The sequence below is a fragment of the Triturus cristatus genome, chromosome 9 (assembly GCF_964204655.1).
Source record: "Triturus cristatus chromosome 9, aTriCri1.1, whole genome shotgun sequence".
NCBI lineage: Eukaryota > Metazoa > Chordata > Amphibia > Caudata > Salamandridae > Triturus > Triturus cristatus.
Window position 1 is genome coordinate 1,270,260,392 of NC_140592.1, and position 23,364 is coordinate 1,270,283,755.

General features: G+C 47.0%; 1 protein-coding gene across 1 annotated transcript in view; it reads right to left on the reverse strand.

Annotated features, from left to right (window-relative positions):
- EAPP (E2F associated phosphoprotein) overlaps nt 1–20,268 on the reverse strand; it is a 61,472-nt gene extending 41,204 nt beyond the window's left edge. The window contains exons 1-2 of the mRNA XM_085627427.1: nt 19,915–20,268; nt 6,483–6,664 (exon numbers count right to left, since the gene is read on the reverse strand). Coding sequence (XP_085483553.1) covers nt 6,483–6,664; nt 19,915–20,015 — 283 coding nt within the window. The 5' untranslated portion in view covers nt 20,016–20,268. The remainder of the gene's footprint in view (nt 1–6,482; nt 6,665–19,914) is intronic.
- Between the last annotated feature and the right edge of the window lie 3,096 nt (nt 20,269–23,364).

Genomic DNA, 23,364 nt, shown 5'->3' on the forward strand with positions numbered 1-23,364 from the left:
TATAAGGGATGACGCAGAAAAAGAATTGGAATGATTAGTTAAGGATGGTGTGATAAAATCGATTGAGTCAAGGTGTGGATAGCTCAGTTAATGGTTGCAAGGAAAACTAATAGAAATATCAGATTATGTACTGATCTATGCCATCTAAATGCTAATATTTTGGTGGACCAATTTCTGTAACCCAAAATCAATGAGATGGTGACTAAAACTAGGGGCATGGAGATCTTTTCCACCATAGATTTATCCCAAGTGTACCACCAAATTAATCTGTGTTAGGATAGTAAGAAGTACACAGCTTTTTTTTGCATATGGGGACGTTTTCAGTTCACAAGATTGTCAATGTGAGAAAGTGGCTCTGTATATACCGTTCCCTAATAGGTACAGGGTGTACAGAGTCCCCAGACCCCCAGAGGCTGATAGAGGTCAAAGTTAGGTATGACCTTACTCTCAAAAGTGGTAGCTTGGTCGAGCAGTAAGGCAGTACCAGAGGACAGTGTAAAGCATTTATTGTACACACTCAGTCAGCAAATGGTTTCACACACTCAATAACTGAACTCTAGGCCAATGATTTATATATATAAAATATATGATTGTTTTATTTTTAGAACCACAAAGGGGATAAAAATATACTTTCTCAGAATGAGAGGTTGCATATAAATACTTTTTGTCTTAAGCAATGAATTTTTGTAAACAGTCACAGTTGGTTGCAATAAACAATCCTATTTCCTAAACATCACAATGCATTGAGCTCAATGGTACATTCAGGTTATTTGTAATAAATTACTTTTCAGATTACTTTTGGAATTCCAGGTCTGGCTCCTAGAACCAGCCTTGGGTCAGTATTCAGAATCAAGTGATGAAAGTCGACTTAGTAACTGTAATGATTTTTAAATAATATTTAGCTATTTCAAAAGTTAGCACTTAGAAAATATTTCAAAGAAAACATTCAATGGATCTCTATGGCAAGAAATTCACATTGCATGTAGAGTACTTTATCGTTACTTTAGTAATCCAGGACTGGGTGGCTAGACCCAGGACTGGGGTCCTTATCAAAAACAGGTAAGTAATTTCGTTTGCAGAAATGGTACGATTTTAAAAGAATATTTCAAATTTGCAAAAATAGACACTTAGAAGAAATTTCACAGAAAAGCAGACAATGGTTTCCTAAGGGAAAAAAATGAGTTAGAGGTAAGTATAGTTGTGAGTACTTTTCAGGGTCAGGGCTGGGCACCAAGATCCAGCACTGGGAGCTCACCCAGGAACAGGTGAGTAAATTCGTTTTTGTCACTTGGCTGATTTTTGGTGAATTTTTACAGTTTTGAAAAGTTCACACTTAGAAGATTTTTGAAGAAAAAGCCAGTCAATGTTACCCTATGAGGAAAATGAAGTTAGCGGTTTAAGGGTAAGTACTCGACTGGCAGAGTTGAAATTCCGGGCATAGACTCAGGGGTCCCCCAGTGTCAGGTAGGTACAGTTGGTTCACCCTCAGCGGTTTCAGAACGGCCGGGTGCAGAGTGAGTTAGGCCCAATGTTATCCTATGAGGGATAGGGGGGCCTTGGTTGGTGGCTGCTGTCTGGCAAGCCACGCGTCTGTGGGAGCTGGGCTCCTGGTCACTTACTCAGGGCAAGTGGGGAAGTAAGTTAGTGTAGAGAGTGCACTGCCAGGGCGGCTGGGTGCAGGGTGCTTTTGAGCCTTCGGGCGCTCAATGGAAATCAATGGGAATGTTCCGGTTTGGAAAAAGGCTGCAGGCTCGGGGACGAGGATGTTTCCGGTGCCACCACCACTTCGAGGGGTAAGTTGGGTAGTTGTAGGTTAGGTGGGTACCCCGGGATTGGGCACAGGGGGCCGCAGGGCGCCGGGTGCAGGGGTGCCTTTTGACGTCGGGAATCTTACCCTCTGGTTGATAGCGGCTGGGGTGGCACTCGGTTCTGAGGCTGCAGGCTTCGTCCAGGATGTCGAGGGGGGTCCTTGGGTGCCGGACTCGGGGTCACAGTCGCCGTGGGGTCGTCCTCAGGGTCTTTGTCCACTCCGGCACTGGCCAGGCTTGGCTGGTGCAGAGTGTGTTGGGTCCGCGGTTCCGGGCTGCTGCCAGGAGTTAGGAATAGGTTTCTCGAGTAGAGCCTCTACTCATGGGAGTCCCAGGGAATCAGAGTTCAAAGGTAGCCAGGTCCTCCGGGGTTTTTGAGGTTGCTGGCCACAAGAGATGCCGCGCTGGAGCAGGAGCAGGTTCGAGGGTCGACAGGCCGGTAGGGCTGGGGCCAAAGCAGTTGGTGTCTTCCTCTTTTTAGCAGCTGCAGGGCAGGTCTTTTTTCTTCTTGCTCTTCTTGTAGGTTTCTATCTGGAATCTGGGGAAGGAAGGTTCAGGGGGCCCCTAAATACTAGATTTAGGGGCGTTACAGGTAGGTGAAGGCCAGGGACCAATGGGTCCTTGTCCTGGGGTGGGAACACCCCCTATCCTGCCTCTCTCCTGTGGGAGGGGGGCAGTAGCCTAATCCTGATAGGGTAGGGCCTCCCATCTTCAAGATGGCGAGAGCCCGGAGATGTGCTTCACCTCGCCTCCCCCACCTGAGGGGTGGGGTGGGCAGGCTGGCACATCCCCTGTCCTTGAATGGGGTTTCCGGCCAAGCTTCCCGCCAGAGTGGGGGGTTGCAGTGGCCTGGGGAAACTCCAACTGGCGGCATGCCTTTGAAGCTTCCCTTTGCTCATCCTGGGGGAGGAGATTTCTCACCTCACCCAGGATGTGCATTGTTGCAGGCCCAGGAGAGCAGGGGCTCTCCCACCCAGGGGTCCAGCAACGTGTCTGCTGTGTGGCAGCCTGGGCAGCCTCAGAGCAGACGTGGATTGTAGGTTAGCTGTAAGGGGGCATCTCTAAGATGCCCTCTGGGGTGCTTAGTACATTAAATCCCACACTGGCATCAGTGTGGGTTTAATGTGCTGAGAAGTTTGATACCAAACTTCCCAGTCTTCAGTGTTGCCATTATGGTGCTGTGGAGCTCGTGTTTGACGAGCTCTCAGCACCATGTACTTGTAAATGGCAGCACTGTACTTACAGTGCCCATGAATGGACCTGGGTACTGTAGGGGCACAGGGCTCCTGCTCCTGTGCCCACACCATAGGCATAAGGCACCCAGCCAGAGGGGTGGCTGACATATGCCTTGGCAGTGTAGAAGATGGGCATGGCACACAGAGATGTGTGCCATGTCGACTCTTTGTTTTGTCCTGCACCCAGACACTCAGCCTGCAAAGGCAGTGTGTGTGTGTAAGGGTACAGGGCCTCTAAGGGTGGCACAATGAGTGCTGCAGCCCTTAGAGGCCTTCCCTGGTCACAAGGCCCTGGGTACCTAGGGTACCATTTACTAGGGGCTGACATGTGGCCAGGGTTTGCCAATTGGGAGTTTGTATTTTAGGGAAGGAACACAGGTCCTGGGCACCTGATTGGCAGGAGCCCAGGGCACAACAAGGAAAAGTGCATCAGCTATTAGGCAAAAAAGGGGGGGGGGTTACTGCAACAGAAACCCACTTTCTCACAGTCAATCAGATTGACTTTCAAGGCAGCTGTTTTTTAACGGCTAGTGTTCAATATTTTTGGAAAATTGGACCATGTCATAGTTTTTCCAAGATGATATTCTTGTGATGGGAAAGGATAGCAATGACCATGAGGAGAAACTCAAATGTGTTTTATCTTTGTTCAACAAACATGGTTTAACTGTAGAATATGCTAAATGCAGATTTTCTGAAAGCCAGGTGACCTATTTAGGTCATGAGATCAGTGTGGTAGGGATCCAACCTAAGACTAAACTAGTGGAAGCTATTAAAGATGCTCAGAGTCCTAAAATTAAGGAAAAAAGCAAATCTAATCTAGGGCTCAACTAATTTTTTTCCAAATTTGTCAGAAATTTTTCTATGAGAACTTTCCACATTAAGCAGAGTAAGTTTTGAATGGTCTTGGAGAGTGAAACGAAATTTATAGATGCGAAAAATGCAATTGCTGCAGCTCTTGCATTGCAAGGATTTTACCCCATGGGAAAAAGTGTGATCAAAACGGATACTAATAGCATAGGTTTTGGGGCAGTATTATCCCAATACGATAAAAACGGTAAAAAAAGAATCCTAGCTTAGGCTTCAAAATCATTATCAGCAGCTGAAGAAAAGTATGCATTAATTGAAAGGCGCTGGCGAGTGCTGGGCTCTAGGACATTTTCGTTCATTTATTTGGGGAAGAGAGGTTAATATCAAGTGTGACAATAAGCCTTTGGTTACGGTATTGACAACAATGTTTCCTCAAGGTTGGCCAGAATTTCTCTGAGATTACTAGATTTCATTAACAGAATGGAGTATTTACCTGGAAAAAAGAATGAGGTGACTGATTTTCTATCAGGGCTGCCTATTCTGAGTTCAGAAAACCAAGATGTAATTGTTGGATGACATCCAGGTTGCATGGGTATAGGGCAATGGAATGATTGCTTTTACAAAGGAGGAGTGGGATGTTGAATATAACATGGATTCGACACTAAAGAAGGTGACCGAGGGCATAAGTAAGGGTTGGCCACCAAAAGTAGAGGTGAAAGAACTTAGACCATTCTGGGAGGTAAGCAATGAGTTAACATGCAATGCCCGGAATATCGTGAAAGGAGAAATAATTGTTTCCCCTGAATCTTTAAGAAAAAAAACTTCCCTCTGTCATGAAGGGCATTTAGGGATCATTAAGACAAAGATGAATGTGAAAAGTGACTACTGGTAGCCTGGTATTGACACCAAACTGGTGAGAGTAGCGAGAGTGCGGCATATGCATGTCTGCAGACAAAACTCTCAAGACATTAAGGCCCCCTATGGGTGCCTTTATATGTCCCAAATCCCTGTGGGAGCAGTGGACATTATAGGATCAGTACGACGTTCTGGAAAGTACATAAGTTCTATTATGGATGTGTTTTCTAAGTGGCCTATTGTGAAAATCATTAAGAAATTAGAAACTGATACTGTGATAAATTGTTTTGATGAGATTTTCCTAAATTAAGGTACTCCCGCTATTATTATTAGTGACAATGGGGTGCAACTCACGTCAGATCGGATGAAACAGTATTTGAGCAAGTGTGGAATTATACATAGAACAACCTCATTGTACAATCCCAGTTGAAATGGTATGGTGGAGCGATACAATGAAGTATTGAAAGAGGTCATGAAAGAGGACATTCAACTGGCATGCAAAAATAATATTCCCTGGGAAATTCAAGTTTTTAAAACAATGTGGTCATACAGAGTCACGGAGGTTGAAGGAACAAAATTGTCTCCTTTTGAACTTATGAGAGTAAGGAAGCCCAGATCAAAATGGAATCCTCTATGGTTAAACGCTCCAGGTAATGAAATGTTGGTCATCGTTAGAAATTAGAAACAATCTTTTGCAACAACACGACAAATATAAAAAATATCATGATGCTAAGTACAACTCAAAACACACTGATCTTAAGGTAGGACAATGGGTGAGGATTCAAAAACCTGGAATAGTAAAAAAAAATCTAAATACAAGTACATTTTTTTAACCTCTGCATATTCTGGAGGTAATAAAAAATTCAGTGAGACTAGAAAATGGGAGATGCTGGAATCTTAAAAGAGTAGCACTGTGGGGACAAGGACAAGTAGACAACGGGAGCAACAAATGGTTAGAGTTAGAGCCTAATTTAGGACAGCATACGAATCAGGAAAGTCTGGAGGGGACTATTGGTAGGATGTGGCCTAACGGCTACAGAGGTCAACCTCGAAGCTGCAGAACCGGGTTAGAGTCTAGGCAGGGACTCTCAACATCCTATGATTCTGGGCAAAACTCACTCAATCTCCCCTTGCCTAACAAAATTAATGTGTCTGTGTGTAACGCAACTAGTGCTCATATAAAGCGCTCTGATACCTTCGGATCGAAGTCGCGTTAAATAAAACTCCCAAAAAATAAACTAATGGTGTAGTCACAGGAAACAGTGCTGATGAAATTACAAAGGACTGAAAAATTAAGGAGGTCGTTTCTGAAAGCAGTATAGTTGAGAATACTGGGGAAAAGAGTGAGGATGCTACTAGAAGGTCGAGAAGAGTCACCAAGCGACGTGTTGCACTGGATGATTATGTGTGTGATTAAGTCATGGTTTGGTATAGGTACTATTCATGCTGTATCATTCTCGCAAGGATATGTAGTGCTTCAATGGAATATGCAACCTTCAATTGTATGTTCAATGTTATTTTGTTTTTGTTCGTTTGTAAGGGGGGAGAGGTGGGTAGTGTGGGGTATTTGCAGGACCTGGTGGCATCATGCGACGCTGTATAAATTGTTTGGGTCACAATGTAGGTCTGCATGGAGACTGGGTCTGCACTGATGGGAGGATGTCAGGTTGGTTAATCCAGCAGCCGGTTCTACTACATGCCTAGTCGCTAATAAAGAGTTACTACGAACTTCTGTGTAGAGTCTTCACTACAGCTGATCAAGTCAATGCACACTCACCTGTGCCTGGAGGCTTCCAGCTTCCCTCCAGAGCCTTCATGGTGGAATTTAGCTCTGCCGCCATCTCTTTCTCAAACTCGTCATCACTGGAAGATTCACTCTCACCCGTCAGACATTCCCGGATCAGCTTCCTCTTCTGATCAGGCGTGCCATGCAGAAGCACGTCCACCTCATCCTCAGAGCTGCAAACACAGAAGATCAAGCACAGAATTATCAAAGTGCATTCATTGACAGTTAAAAGATTCCGGAAGGGAAAGTAACTTCCTGGCCAGATTCAAAGGAGTGACTCTAGTATGTAGAAGGTCAGTGACTGCAATGAACATTGCATTTGGTGTGAGAATAGTGGTTTACATGGCTGCTGTGCAAGTTATGGAGTGTGCTCCTAACCATAACTTATGAATTTCAGTGTTTTTTTCAGTTTTTAATTTGTAATTCTAATTACATTTTAATTGTGTTTTAGGAGAATTTCTCTGTTTTTATTTTAACATACAGTAAGACAGGGGTCTTCAAACTGGGGGAGCCTCAAGTGATCCCAGAGAGGCGTCAGGCTCTGGCTAAGAGCAGCATTATGCTGATAAGTGTTTTGTTTAAAGCGGCGGGTGAGCGTCAGTAAGCCACTCTGTAATAAGTCATCACTAACATCTTTTGTCATTTATATCCTAGCTGAGCTTATGTGTTAAAAGGGAAGGGACTACAAATATTCTTCAAAACCCCCACCCCCATTTCTTATAATCACACTGTGAATACTTTTACACTTCAGTGATGTCTGCCTGACCAGAATAGTATGTTTGGCAATCAGGTATTCACTGGCTTTTTCAAAACGGTAACAGAATGTAACTGCAATGTTTAAATATGTCTTGTGTTCAAATAAGTCAACACTTATTTAAACATTACCAATTTAATAGAATAATTGTGAAAAGTTCTGAAGGGGGGCCCTAATGAATTTTATGTTTTCACAGGGGAGGGGGGCAGCATTAAAAAGTTTGAAAACCACTGCAGTAAGGAGTTCTAACCATCTCAAACCATAACTTCACTTTAACCTCTTTCCAGTGAATTGTATATGTTTTTTCAATCATATACAACATCCAAGGTTTCCCTGAACCTAACATTCGGCAGGCAGCCGTCCCGAGCTGTGTGCAGGCTTGAGCCATGAACAGTGGGAGGTTGGCTGCAACGCCAGGCCTCGAGCCAGGCCTGTGCCCAACCCTCCCAGACAGCAATCCCCGCCCACCCCAGCACAACTCTTTGGCAGTGAGCAGCAGGGGTTGCCAAGAGGGCCTGGGCAGACGCCCAACATGTGGATGGCCAACCTTCGCTGCACACGGTTGAAGGTTGTGCACAGCGGGACTGGCCTCCTGGCCCTATGCCAAAACCTCTGCAAACAGTCAACCACCCCTGTGCACCAAAACCTGCAGCATATGGCCTTTGGCCCTGTGACAGTGGGTCTTTACCACAGGTCCTTGCCACCAAACAGGCATTGCGCCCAACGCACCACAGGCAGCCAACCCCTTTTCTCACAGCCTTTAGCCATGGGCCTGGAAGGATGGTAGTAGGTCTTTGCTTTCGGCCATCTACTGTGTCAAACTCTTCGTAGGCGGCCAAACACCACAGCACATGTCCTTAAGCTGTGAACAATGGAATCTTGTTAGAGAGCCTGGCCTCGGGCAGGTCCTGTTCCCAACCCACCACAGGTGGCGAACCCCTGCTGCAGAGTGCCTTCAGCCATCTGCAGTGGGGTTGACCCAAGGGCCTTCCCTTGAGCCAGGCCCGAACCTTCTCGCTTTGGACAGCCAACCCCTGCAGCACATGGTCGCAGCCAGGCAGTGCTCAGACCCAGATATGTGCAGTCAACCCATGCGTGTGGCTTTTAGTCAAGATCAGTATTAGTGCTCTAAATATTTCTTTTAAGTTTCGTAGGATTTGCAGTAACCATGCTGGATTTGCAAATCTTGAGGCCCAGGAGGGTCTGCAGGACCCAGGGAAGGTCGGGGAACCGCACATCCCTCAAAAATCATTTTTTTTTTTTTTTTTTTTTTTTTTTAAGGCACCGAAGTTTACTCATAGCACAACCTGGCATCCGTCTACCTCCACGACCCAGCTGCAACTGTCAGCCGTGGAGTGCCGTCAGCCTCACATTCTAGGCACGAGCACAGAGAACACAAAGAGCATGAACGCTCGAAACAAGGTAAGAGTATCCAAAGGGCTCTAACAAAGGTAAGTATACCAAACTACATAAGTATACATCACAACACATCCTCTCCCTTTAATGATAAATAAGAACAGGAAAGAGAAAGAGAAAAGAAGAGGAAGGAAGAAGAGAAAACAACAAATAGATAAAGAAAGAGAGAGACCAAAGAAATAAGATGCACAAAAGTAAATATTCATGATCTAACATAATCCTGTCATGTCTTGAACAAGACGACTGGGAGACAATCCGTTGGCTAAAGCAAGTTGCAAAGTACCTTTGATGAGTCTATTTGCCCTTTCCACAATACCATTACCCATCGGATTGTAAAGAGAAGTACATGAATGTTTCACACCAGACCTTTCCAAAAAACAACGCATTTCACCGGAGGTGAGTTGAGTCCCATTATCCGTAAGGAGAACTTGAGGAATACCTTCACGTAAAAACAAAGTCTCCAACACTGTAATTGTGGACTTCATTGTAACATCCTTCAAAAACTCAAGATGTAACCATCGCGAGTGCACATCCACAACTACAACAGCAAACCGCATATCCAAGGACAATTCCGAAAGAGGCCCAATAAAATCAAGACAAATGGTATGCCATGGTTCACCAGGATCCACAATGTGACCCATACAACTCTGTGGACCAACTTTTAATCTCTTCTCGCTCTCTTTACAGAGAGTACAATTAATCACCCATTCTCTGATTTGATCATCCATGGCAGGCCACCAAAATTCTTGTTTTATGCGCTTGATGGTCATACCTTGGCCCAGATGACCCTCATGGGCAAGTTTAAAGATGTGTAACCTAATGGCACTCGGAGGAACAAATCTCTCACCTCTCATAATCACATCCTTACCACTCAGGGAAAGTTCATCTAGCAACTTACAGTAGGGCCTAAGTGGAGCTGAGACCATACTTTCACGGGGTGAACCTTTCTTAATGAGAATTAAAACATCTTGCAGAACTGAATCTTCAGTCATGGCTTCGGACCACTGTGCCTTTGAAAAAGAACCTAAACTGCATTCACAAACATCAAAAACAAAGGCAACAGCCTCTCCACTTTCCAGCTTGTTGACAATTTCCTTGTCTACAGTTTCCCAATCAAGTGAGATGCATGATAAGCAACCAGCTTGTAAGTTTCTCCAACCCTGAATAAACTCAATATCATATAGGTATTCCTGTAATCTTGCGGAAAACCTAGCTAGACGTGCTGATCCCTTACCCTCACCCCCTGCAGACAAAATTTTCATTAAAGGTTTGTGATGAGTCCTTAACACAAATCGTGAACCCCACAAATATACTCTGAAATATTCCACACCCCAAGCTGCAGCAAGAGCTTCACGCTCTATTACCGAATAATTCCTCTCAGACTGGGTGAGAGTTCTCGAGGCAAATGCGATGGTTCTCTCAACACCTCTCTGAAATTGGGACAAGACCACGGCAATACCAGTTAGACTTGCATCAACCGTAAGAAACGATTTACATGAGGTATTAAAAGGCGCAAGGATTCCTGCATTACAAATCTGCATTTTAATCTTTGAGAAAGCATCAGACTGATCACTGGCCCACTCAAATTTGCACCATTTGCGAAGAAGTCTCCTAAGAGGCTCAGAAATATTTGCAAAGCCACGCACAAATTTGGACTCAACAAGACCTAGAAAGGACCTGAGCTGGTCCTTGTCCCTCAGGGAAGGAGCATTTTTTTTTTTTTTTTTTTTTTTTTCCCCAAAACCTTTATTCGTGCATCGTAAAAGAACAAATACGGGCCTACAACCGTCAGGCCGGCCACGATACAGTAAAGCACTGATACCCACATTACATCCCCCGTGCGTCAACGGTCAGGATTAACAACGAGTTATGAGTCACATACTGGAGATATCTTTGACACCCGGGGAAGGAGAGGTGAAGGTTAAGTTTGAGTTTTTTAGATAATTTTATCAGAGAAAAAAGTCAATGAAGGATAAGAACAAAGGAGATTCGAGTCCGCAAAAAAGCTTCACCACACGGGAGAGCAGCAACATCAGTAAGAACAACAAGGGAAGTAAAATCTCAAACAGTGAGGCGGTGCAGAGATATAACCGGATAGTCACATGAGCAAGTACGCACCCCTCCAGAGCCGCCCCCACTCGATCCACCCCACACCCGGACCCCGAATCGAAGAAAGTAGAGCGCAGAGACAGAGAAGAATAAAGGCCCATAGAACTAATTAAGAACAGCGTATTACCCCCCCACCCTACACCAATGCGGAGGCTACGGCCTTCCCCCCCCCCAGCATAGTGCCTGTCGCCCACTGAACCCGAAATATAGAGAAGAGAGAAAGTAGGAATAGAGTAAAGAAAGTAAGAAAACAAGAAAAGAAGGTGGGGAGGAGCCCACGGGACACCAGAGCGCCCCAAACCATCAGCCAGTTATGGCCCCCACACACTGAGAGCCCACTACGCCAAAAAACGGCATGCGAAGATACCATGGCACCACAGTTTAAGCGAAGGGATACAAGTCGCAACGAGTGTGCGCAAAACATACATACAGTTCCAGTCCCAGGCCAGTCCGTCCATAAACCATGGCGATAGAAGTCAGTCTAGCCCTGGCCCGATCGCGGGCTTGGGAGTAAACCAGCCCCTGCATGAAGGCCCCGTGTCCCGAGCAGACAAAGACAAGATGGCCGCTTGTGAGAGGATAGTGAAGTAGGAGCACGAAATGGCCGCCGACCATCGATTGAGGTCCCTCTTTGCACCACATAAAATCCAAACCTGGCAAGTAAGGTACAGGAGTTCCACAAAAAGGAAGCAGTGGGCCATTGCGGACGGTTCCTCGAAGCCGTTAGGTATCGCTCAGCAGGATAGTCTTGCGGACGCGGTGAGGCAGGCAACAATGAAGCAGGCAACCATGACCAGGGGGACAAAGTATCCGCAGTTGAGGTGGAGAGCGGTGGACCCTGGGCGCCGGGAGCGCCAGATGAAGGCACCAGTGTAGCACAATCATACACCGCCGTTGCGTCCCCACAAGAGGACAAAGGCACCGGGAGACCCACGCCCTGTGGATGACAAACAGTGCGCTCGCGACCCGCAACCGACAGTATGGGGTCAAACCGCTCACTCAGCGCCTGCAGGCCAGCGCACATCTGTAGTTGGAAGTCCCGCAGGACAGCCAGAACGGAGCCGCATGTCAGCGGAAGCTGGGCCCCCACATCGGCAGCAATCCGGGACGGCACTGTGGAGCTGGTGTCCGGAAGAGGGAGGGCGAAGTGGGCAGCGGGCGAGACCGGAGTAACACCCCCCAGCCACGAGCAGGCACTCAACGCCATGTTTCGCCGCTATACGTTGCAATGGCCAGGGGGGGGGGTCATGGCAAGGAGTCAATTCCCCTCAGGTCTACGCCGCAACAGGAAAGGCCGACAATCGCTTCTCTTCTCGCAGGTTCCCTTCGCCGCTGGCTAGGCAACAGGTGAAGGGGGCCGCAGCCTCCCACAGCGCGGTCCTCAGAGCGGGGCAGGAGACCCGCCGCACCGGGGCTCACCCCACAGCTCCATCTCGTCAGGCACAGGGTGAAGAAGGTGTCCGGCCGTCCCTCCCCGGGCTCATCCGGCAACGATCCGTGGTGCGAGGTGAGATCTGGACCGCGGGGCTCAGGTTAGCGCTAGCTGGTCCGGTAACTGCGGAGCGTCCAGGGGGCCGGCAACGGCCGTAATGGCGCAGGGTTTCAGTGCAGAGGACAAAAGCACCCAGAACTCGGGCCTCCGGGCGGGCTGAGACTCCGGGAAAGCGGCAGCGCGGTCAGCGCGTCTTCGCACACGTTGCACCTCGAGACTCGGCGAGGATGGGCATCAGGATAGTAGTCCGAGGCCACGGACCGACGGAGCCGGGCGCTCAAGCGTCTGCTCCGGTCGCCATCTTGGCTCCTCCCCTCAAAAATCATTTTTGATTTCAATATCAGAACATAGCATCTGAAAACCCATGGCTGGATTCACAAATCTGCAATGCATGAAGGGAAAAAAGGCTCCCTAGTCCAAAGGGGTAACGATTTTTAATGGAGTTGCAAATTTTCAGTTGATTTGCAAATCTGCAAAGGATTCATAAATGAATGTTTCAGATGGCTCTGGTGTTTTAAAAAATTCTTGGTTGTGTATGAAGAGGTTATGTTTTAATTTCCTCAAAAAAACTGAATGGATTTACATCAAACCAACAAAAGCACAATCTTGAGTAAAGTTCTACCTTAATGCCAAATATATTGAGACACTGTTCAGCCGTTTTTTCTGAATCAAAGAGCAGAGAATCCAGTGGGAATTAAAATGAGAAGTGACCCCCCCACTTGATGGTTCTCAAAACTGTAAGATATAACATATAGATATATTACACAGTGGCGGTTGCTACTGTATAGTTATAGTTAAGTCACACTTTCCAGAGGAAGAGTGTTTTTTGTAGTGAGTAATTTTGGTGCAATTTGATGAATTTTCACAAAACTTTCATTTAAAAAAATGTCATCATCCTCACCTCCTTCCTGGAAAGTTTTGGAATGATCCATCACGGGGGTGGCTGGGTTGCCAGTGAGTAAGGGGCAGAGTCTCAAAATACAATTTCCATAGAGAAAATTAGAGATGCAGAAAAAATAGCTAAACAGAATTACACCAAATTTGGCGGAAAGCTACATCTTTGCCCAGAATGTGTGCTTTTTTTGTGATTTGGTGTAAATCCATTCAGTAGCTTTGGAGAAATTTAGGTTAGAAAGCAGAGGTACACTGACAGTTGGTCCAACAGGAGTCCTGCGGGACCGAAAATTTGTGTAGTGTAAATGGCCGAGCAGGCTCTTTCTCCCATCAGTCATTTGCCGCCTGCTGGACCATGATCAGTCCAGTGGGAGCCAGCGCTCCAATTGGCGGGCTGCAACATCAGAAGAAGAAATGGAACCAGACATTCCAGGACACAGAGACTCGGTCCACATGTACTGAAAAGTTTTAAAAATACCATAAGGGGGCAGGATAGGGGTACTGTGATCCTTTGGCCCTTGTGAGGGGGAGGGACATTTTAGAGTGTGGGGTTACAGCGCCTAGCCTGCAACCAGGCCATTTGCCCAACTCCATGAGGGTGGTTGGCCACCAGTGGAGACTTGGGTATGGCTATAAGATCTTACTTTATGTTGGTGGGGGCGTGGGGGGGGGAATCCCTAGGAATTCACTGAAAAAAACAAAAGGAGCATGTAATGTTACAGTTTTGTTTGGCAATATCTTACTTTACACAGAAAAAATCTCAGAATTCCCTGAAAAAAACTAGAGATTAGAGTCACGTTAGTTAGCTTTATAAACAACCGCAATGGACCGCACTCCGCTAGCTCCTCCTCCGGGTCGCCCCAAGGGAAGCTGGTACATGAAGTTCTTGAGTGGTTCACCCCAGTGGGTGCAAGTAAGTACTTGTTGAACTGATGATCTCTGATGGAGTTCTTGAGTGGTTCACCCCAGTGGGTGCAAGTTAGTACTTGTTGAACTGATGATCTCTAGACCCGATACATGTCCCGGGTTTTAAAATATCGCCCGAGACATGGCTCGGGTTTCGGGATAACTTCCCTCCTCAGTAGAGAAAATAGTTAGGGGTGGAAGAGAGGGCCGCCAAACAACCGTCAAGGGCCTCAGTGCCCGCACAGGCACGCAGGTGCGTCGTCCAGGAGCTCGTCAGCCCAAAGCTCAAAGGAGCCATCTTTATAAACAACCGCAATGGACCGCACTCCGCTAGCTCCTCCTCCGGGTCGCCCCAAGGGAAGCTGGTACATGAAGTTCTTGAGTGGTTCACCCCAGTGGGTGCAAGTAAGTACTTGTTGAACTGATGATCTCTGATGGAGTTCTTGAGTGGTTCACCCCAGTGGGTGCAAGTAAGTACTTGTTGAACTGATGATCTCTAGACCCGATACATGTCCCGGGTTTTAAAATATCGCCCGAGACATGGCTCGGGTTTCGGGATAACTTCCCTCCTCAGTAGAGAAAATAGTTAGGGGTGGAAGAGAGGGCCGCCAAACAACCGTCAAGGGCCTCAGTGCCCGCACAGGCACGCAGGTGCGTCGTCCAGGAGCTCGTCAGCCCAAAGCTCAAAGGAGCCATCTTTATAAACAACCGCAATGGACCGCACTCCGCTAGCTCCTCCTCCGGGTCGCCCCAAGGGAAGCTGGTACATGAAGTTCTTGAGTGGTTCACCCCAGTGGGTGCAAGTAAGTACTTGTTGAACTGATGATCTCTGATGGAGTTCTTGAGTGGTTCACCCCAGTGGGTGCAAGTAAGTACTTGTTGAACTGATGATCTCTAGACCCGATACATGTCCCGGGTTTTAAAATATCGCCCGAGACATGGCTCGGGTTTCGGGATAACTTCCCTCCTCAGTAGAGAAAATAGTTAGGGGTGGAAGAGAGGGCCGCCAAACAACCGTCAAGGGCCTCAGTGCCCGCACAGGCACGCAGGTGCGTCGTCCAGGAGCTCGTCAGCCCAAAGCTCAAAGGAGCCATCTTTATAAACATCCGCAATGGACCGCACTCCGCTAGCTCCTCCTCCGGGTCGCCCCAAGGGAAGCTGGTACATGAAGTTCTTGAGTGGTTCACCCCAGTGGGTGCAAGTAAGTACTCACGTTAGTTAGCTGAACATGTCAGTTAAAACGTAACAGTATAAACTCAAAAAAAGACACTGATATTCACCAGTTTTACTTTACTTAGCTAACTAGAACTTGTGCCCCCACTATGGTCTGCTTATGATCTCACAGATAGCATCACTCATGATATGTTCAATGACATAACTGATAACATCTCAAATGACATCACTGATGACAACACTAGGCATGGTGGTAGTACAAGTTCTAGTTAGCACGCTATACTTTAACTGGTGAATTTAAGTGCAGTTTAAAATGTTAGGTTTCAACAGACATGTTCACGTAACTATAACAACTTTAACCTTTGCTTTGTTCAATATACACACACACACACACACACACACACAGTCAGGTCCAACAACACCTAGTATTAAGAGCAACCGTAGTAATAAATTCAAATTCATGTTTTCTACTACAGTGCAAAGCTCAAATTTGAATGTAGCCCCACAACACAGCAAAACTGACGTTATAGCATCACAGATTGCATGTACGTTTTGCTTTACAAAGGGAAACAGCTCAACAAAATCTGTAACAAAAAAATCATCAATTACAAACGGAGTCATGTTTTCGTTTTTAAAACCACACTTTATTGACAACACCACTAAACTCTACAGCGAGGTTTGTCACAGGCATTGGTCTACGGCCATGCCCTGCGCTCAACCTACTAAAGGCAGCCATCATCTGCGTCCAGCACGACAGGGCCAATGGGTGTGGCCAGCAGGGGTTTGTCTATTGCCTACGTCCCAAAAAAACTGTGTGCAGCCAACCCCGCTACGCACATCCTCTTAAGCTTAACTTCTGTGTAATTTATTTCTGCCCCTGTGGCCTTTTATTTAACACTTTGTGAAAGTTGTGAATGAAATCCGAGGAGCGATTTTTTCGCAAAATGGTAGTCAAACCCATTACTTAAAATGATGCCTGTCAAGATCGCAACTGTTTTGAGTTGTGACTCACACGGTTTCCTATATTTTTTCCTGGTCCATTAATAGAGTTTTCCAAGTCTCTGGTTCTCACCTACCACTATCACAGGGTCAGACACTTGTTATAATGAATCTCTTTCCTGTGGATTTTTTTTTTCCACAGGGAAAGTCATCAAACTTGATTCACAATTTTCAAGATGGCAAAATAAAATTCTATAGAGATATTCACCAGCAATCATATTTGTGTAAAAACAAACTTGATTGACAAGAGTTGAGAATCTATGTATCACAACTTCAAATAAAATGTCATTGTTATAACACAGTGAAGACCCCGAAAGAAAAATAGCATTTAAGTTATAAGCTCGTTCAGCCATCAAAATCATGGCCAGTCTATAAACAACGAATGTATGATGTTACATCGCGGTCTTCACACCGCGATACGTTTACAACCCTGTCATTACAACGCAAGTCATTTACAACGACTTGCGCTGGAGGGCGCTGGACTTAGAAATAGTATGATTTACTATTCCAACTCCAGCCTACGTAACAGTAGGGAAGGTGCTGGAATAGTAAATCATACTATTCCTTAGTCTATAGCGCCATCCAGAGCAAGTCATAACGACTTTCGTTGTAATGGCCACGTTGTAAACGTATCGCGATGTAAAGACCGCGTTGCAACGGATGTCTCCCATAAACAACAGCTCTCCAGCTTCCACTTCACTGCCCTTCTGTTTGATGAGTCATTTTCTAAACAGCGATCAGATTGGCCAAAAGGTATGGTGGATAAAACTGTAAAATCTATCACTAAACTGGCCCCTAATGGGTCACCTCCATGTTCTGGGTTTATGTCCAGGCATCAACACTAATCAGAATAGAATAAATTAGGCTAGTCCAATTTCCAGATCTAAAGGTTTTCTGGCAGGGGTATCTGAGGCTGTGCAATGATTTTTTTTTTTTAATGTAGGCGACACTTCAGCAGCTCTCGGGCAAAACGTTTCCCTTTCTGAGATTTTCGCCTCCAACACAGCACCAGTTCTGGAAAGCCTGAGACTGTATCCTTATCTATGATGTCCTTTTTTTAGAGCTCTTTAGGTGGTGAAGTATTAAAGTCTCCACAAATCAGTAAAATGAGATTTTCGAAGACATTTAGATCACGTCCAAATTGTTAGAAAGCATGTACTAATGCTTTTATAATAGACATCATATTGGATTTTTGACCGGTAGAACATAAATATTCAATTTATCGAAAGCTTCTGCCGTTGATGTAGCTGTCAGTCAGTCTTACACGCAAGAGTGTTCATGGGGGCATTTATAACAGGTAGCCGGTGGGATTTAGTGTGCAGTGTAGCGGAAACCCATGTTACAAGCGCCCCCGTCCCAGGAGCCACCTTGTTTGGTGGTTGAGATAGGATTTTGTGAAGCAGTGCAACAAAAGTTCTGCTAAAGCCCATATCTCTTGAAAGCCGTCAATATTGCTTGGCTTGACAAAGGGATGCCAGTCAGAGATATCGATCTTAGTGCATATTCCTGTAAAGTACTAAGTAAGAAGTGGCTAGAAGTTGTTTTTACTCTCCCCTATTTTACTGGAGAAATAACCACACACTGTGTATTCAAAGATGCACAGTGAGAATACTAAACAGACTGGGCAGTGGTGTTGGCAGGTTAATTTTCCCTACAGTGCCCAAGGCGGTCTGAAACCATGCCTACAATAACTTTACAGGACACTCATATGTAAAATCGATATTGGTTTTCAAGAACCACGTTTTAACCACTCATTTTCTGTCGCATTGTGGCATCATAGTCCTTGGCTTCTTAAAAAACCCAGAGGGTCAGTGAGATGAAAGTTTCTTTTATCCACCTATATTTTATTCTTAGTTTATTTCCGGTGTACTATAAGTGTGGGTGAGATGTTGGAATGAATTAGCTGTTTTAGTACGACTGCCTGTAGAAGGAATCATGTCAATAGTTACTATGCGTAGTTAGTCCACATCATCAGCAACTATGTTTACATATGTTATGCGAGAAACTCCACCTTAATGACCTAGGGAATGATCACACATCTATTAGTCAGCTATGGATTCTCTTGTTTTAAGTCATATAACCGTACAAGTCTCACGCAAGGGATCGTATAGAATATATTAAGAAGCCACGATCTCTTCTAAGGGTTGAACGGTTAAATGTGAGCCAAAAAATCTACAAGCGCAGGAGTAGTGATTCTATACGGCAGAGACATACAAACGTTTTCGCCCTTTCAAACCTACCTGGCACCTTTCAAATGCGTATTTCTCAAATATCATTGTACAGATTTACACCGAATCAACAAAAGCATACGTTGGGTAAAATTCTAGTTAGCCCTGCCCCCTCACTAAGTGTTGGGGGTTCTCTTGGGTGTAGGCTCTCCTTATGGGACTGACAGTGCTCCCACTGCCTCCTCATTCAGTGTGTAGAAGCTCTTCCTGGTGTACTCGCAGCACTCTCCCTGTTATACTCACAGTACTCTCCCTGATGTACTCTAAGTGCTCTCCCTCTTCACTGAGTGTGTAGCGGCTCTTCCTGATGTACTCACAGCATCTCACTCGATCTCTCAGGTGTGCAGGGGCTCTCCCTGTGTGTAGGCTCCCCTTGAGGGGCTCACAGTACTCCCCCCGCCCCCTGCACTGTCAGCAGGTGTGTAGGGGCTCTTCCTGGGTGTGGGCCCTCCTTGAGGGGCTCACAGTACTCTCCCCACCCTCTCAGCAGGGGTGCAGGGGCTCTCCCTGGGTGTAGGCTCTTCTTAGGGAACTCACAGTACTCTCCCCACCCTCTCAGGTGTGCAGGGGCTCTCCCTGGAGGTGGGGGCCACAGTACTCCCCGCCCTCTCAGCAGGGGTTCTCCCTGGGTGTAGGCTGTGCTTGAGGGATTCACAGTAGTCTCCCCACCCCACCCTCTCAGCAGGGTCTCTCCCTGTGTGTAGGCTCCCCTTGAGGGGCTCACAGTACTCCCCCCTGCACTGTCAAAAGGTGTGTAGGGGCTCTTCCTGGGTGTGGGTCCTCCTTGAGTGGCTCACAGTACTCTCCCCACCCTCTCAGCAGGGGTGCAGGGTCTCTCCCTGTGTGTAGGCTCCCCTTGAGGGGCTCACAGTACTCCCCCCTGCACTGTCAAAAGGTGTGTAGGGGCTCTTCCTGGGTGTGGGCCCTCCTTGAGTGGCTCACAGTACTCTCCCCACCCTCTCAGCAGGGGTGCATGGGGCTCTCCCTGGGTGTAGGCTCTTCTTATGGGACTCACAGTATCCTCCCCACCCTCTCAGGTGTGCAGCGGCTGTCCCTGTAGGGTGGGGGAAGGCACAGTACTCTCCCCTGCCCTCTCAGCAGGGGTGCAGGGGCTCTCCCTGGGTGTAGGCTCTCCTTAAGGGACCCACAGAACTCTCCCCCACCCTCTCAGATGTGCAGGGGCTCTCCCTGGGTGTAGGCTCTTCTTATGGGACTCACAGTATTCTCCCCACCCTCTCAGGTGTGCAGGGGCTCTCCCTGTAGGGTGGGGGGAGGCACAGTACTCTCCCCTGCCCTCTTAGCAGGGGTGCAGGGGCTCTCCCTGGGTGTAGGCTCTCCTTAGGGGACTCACGGTACTCTCCCCACCCTCTCAGCAGGGTGCAGGGGCTCTCCCTGGAGGAGAGGCTCGCACTACTCTCCCCCGGCCTCTCCTCGTCGTGCGGGTAGGCTCACCTGCTCTGCCCCCGCTCCTCGTCACTGGGCTCTTCCAGCTCATAGGGGTCCGAGTCCCGCAGGAGGCGGCTCAGGGTGGGCAGCGGGACCCCAGGCTCCATGGCAACTACACTTCCGGGTCGCGATGCCTGTCTGACGTCACTACCGGACACGCTTCTCGTGCTACGACATGAGCTATCTGTTCTCCACAAACCACCCTCGGGGGCCGGAACGGAGACCGGAGACCAGAGTCCCGAGACCAGAGTCCCGATACAGCCACCGCCCGAAAACAGTAAGCGGACTTGGGAAGGCACCCGGAGGAAAGACTGACACTGACGAAGGACTGCAAGCGCAACCGGGAAGCTGAAAACAAAGAAAGGACTGTAAACAGTAGGCTAAACACTGAAGATGGACTGCCAACACAACCGGGGCGCTGGAAACAAAGAAAGGACTGTAAACAGTGTGGCTGAAAACACAGAAGAAGGACTCGACAAGAGCTTTCAAAGAGGACTAGAAGCCACAGAAAAACATGTCAGGACTAGAGGCGAGGATTATGCACATCTTTCTTCCCTTTTTTTGCATAGCAGTATTTAAAGAACATTAAATAAAAAAAACAGTTAAAACATCACAGACTACACATCATATGACCCACAGGGGAGCACATAGTCCGATCATATAACAGTCCAGAACATATAATCAAGTGACGTCTCTTCCGTTTCATCTTTCTTCACTGTTCGTCAGTTAAGTGACACCCCTAGCATTCTTCTCTTATCTGGTGTACTTTATTGTATTGTGTGTAGCATTTTTTTGCTCTGTGATAATATATTACAACTTTATTCATTGCGCAGCACGCTTTTGCCCGAGCGCTTTCTTCCCGCTGTCGCGGACCTCCAGTGTGCGCACGTGCACTGTGGGAATTAAAAATTTGCAAACATTCGTGACAAGAATATTCAATTCTATTAAGGACACGGAGGCGAGGATTATGCTTCTCATTTTCTTTACTGAAAATCTCAGCAGCCAATCAGAAGTAGAAAAAACACAATAAGTACTACAGTACCCATAAACCTAGTGGGTATCACGTCACAACCATAGAGTAGTCCCCTATAAATGGAGCACAAGAATACCACTTCCTCTTTCTTTGTGTGAAAAGTTAAGTCAAAATATAGTCACAGTCTGGAATGCGAGGAAACTGGAAAAGTCCATTCAACCAAAGGAATCCAAAAGCCAAAGGCAGCAATGAAAACGTGAAGACAACTTCAAAGGAACAGCATGTCCTGGAAGACGACGAAGAGCCTTCCTTAAGATGAAAAGGCAGCAGAGCTCACTTGAGATCAGAACCTGGAAATAGAAATATAAAGCCGTAATACCATATTCCCAAGAAGGGATATAGCAAAAAAGGGAGGGGAAAAACATGAGCATAAATATACATTTCATTATAAAACAGTGCAAATCAAACAGTACAGTACTGAGTATGGGTGGGATAATCCTCGCCTCCGTGTCCTTCATAGAATTGAAAATTCTTGTCACAAATGTTTGCAAATTTTTAATTCTATGTCAGGACCGGAGGCTCCGATTATGCTTGTTCAAAGCTGTGCCACCACAACAGATGCAACATTTACAATAGGTTTATAATAAAAAGTTTTAAATGTAGATTCAGAAGACCAATCAGCAGTCTTCATAATGTCCACTAAAGTGACTCCCCTAGAAAAGGCCTTGGATGCCATAGCACCACGAGCAGAATGAGCACCAAATTTGGAAACATCAATACCAGCTTCGCTCATGAGCCAACGCACCCAACGTGCCAGTGTAGCTGGGGTCACTGGACGAAAAGGTTTCTGGAGAGCAATCAACAGTTGACCTGTCAAATCTTGACGAAAACCTGCAGTACTTACCTGTGAGAAGTTGGCCTGGCATATGCTGTTCCTAGTTATAGGGACACCTTGCACCAGTCCAAATCGACTCCTATTGATGGTAGGTTTAAGACAACCTTTAAAGAAAGCTATCCTAGTGGTAGCTGTGGAGAGCAGCCTTCAGGCTAAGTCTTGAAGGAGTGTTAAGCTTATTGTTTTACCATAATAACCTCTTGAATAACCAAATGAAAGAGTAGCCCACACAGGTATATATATAAAATATATGTATTTATTCTAGACAGAATCCCACAGTCACTTTATGTGGCTAGTGGCAAAGTTACAATTCAAACAAGCATTTCTAAACACAATAAATAGCACAGAAATCAATGGGCCCCAGGGGGGGACCAAACCATATACTAAAATAGTGGTATAAGAACCACGACAATTCTACAGGCAATGCCTAGGGCATTCAGGATCGCTGGCCCCTTAAGAATCCACCCACAGTTAAGAGGAAGGGGACCCACGGGAGGCGTGTGCAGTGCGAGAAGTTGCGGTCGGGATCGCAATGTTAGCCTATGGAGAATGTCGCGGTTGAATAATTAAGGTTTAAGGACACTTCTAACAACAGTACAAAGTTAAGGCTTGAGACTTAAGGCTTTGGAGAGCCCACCACCACGGAAGTACCGAAGTACCACTGTTACCTGCCCCAGGGAAGCCGGGTGCATAGGTCGATTCTGGTGTCGGGTCGCGGGCTGATTTTCTATGGAAAAGGAGTCCAAACTGCTGCTAGCTGGAAGTGTCGCTGAAGTCGTGAAGATTGAAGTTGAAGAAAAGACAAAGATGAACCTGAAAGCAGAGGGGACAGAGTCTGGGTCACAGCAGAGTGACCAAGGAGCTCACAGGAAGGAGCTCGTGGATGTCGGGTGCTTCAGGTGTGGAAGGTACAGCTGGGCTCTGCAGTCACGGGCTCCGGGAGGCTTCAAGGAAGGCCAGCTTCTGGAGGGCGACTGTCCCACGTCGGCTGATGGTCGCTGCGGTGTTAGTGTCCCGATTGGATCCACTAAGCATTGGCAACCGCAACCCACGCAAGATGAACAAAGTAGCTGCTGGTGCAGACCCACGTGGTCTGAGGGTGCTCTCCTTTGCAGGGAGCGTAGAGCAGGCCTGGAGCAACCAGGGGAACTCTTAGAAAAGAAGATTGTCCTCCGTCAGGGCCCACAAGTCGAGAGACAAGGGACCGCGGAAGGCAGCAAAATGGAGTGCGTAAAAGGGCTCCCACGGGCCACCGGAGCGGGCCAGGGAGCTGAGGGTCGGCACAAATGCTGCTTGAAGGTTGGCTCAAGAATGGGCCAAAGCACAACTTCCCCACTGGTCGGGGTCGTGTGCTGGACAAGAGGTGGCCGGTGTCTCGGGGTATGCGGGGATCTCGACACCCACGTGGTCCAGGGTGCTCAGACTTGCTGGGCACGCTCACAGGACGCTGGAATGCACTGGAGACCCACCTCGAGGTTGCTGGAAGGTGTCGAAGGTCGTGAGAGCAACGAAGTTCCAACCGGGTATCTTGTAGTCTTTTAGGTGCCTGCCAAGCAGGGGGATAACTCCTTTATCCCAAGGGAGATTT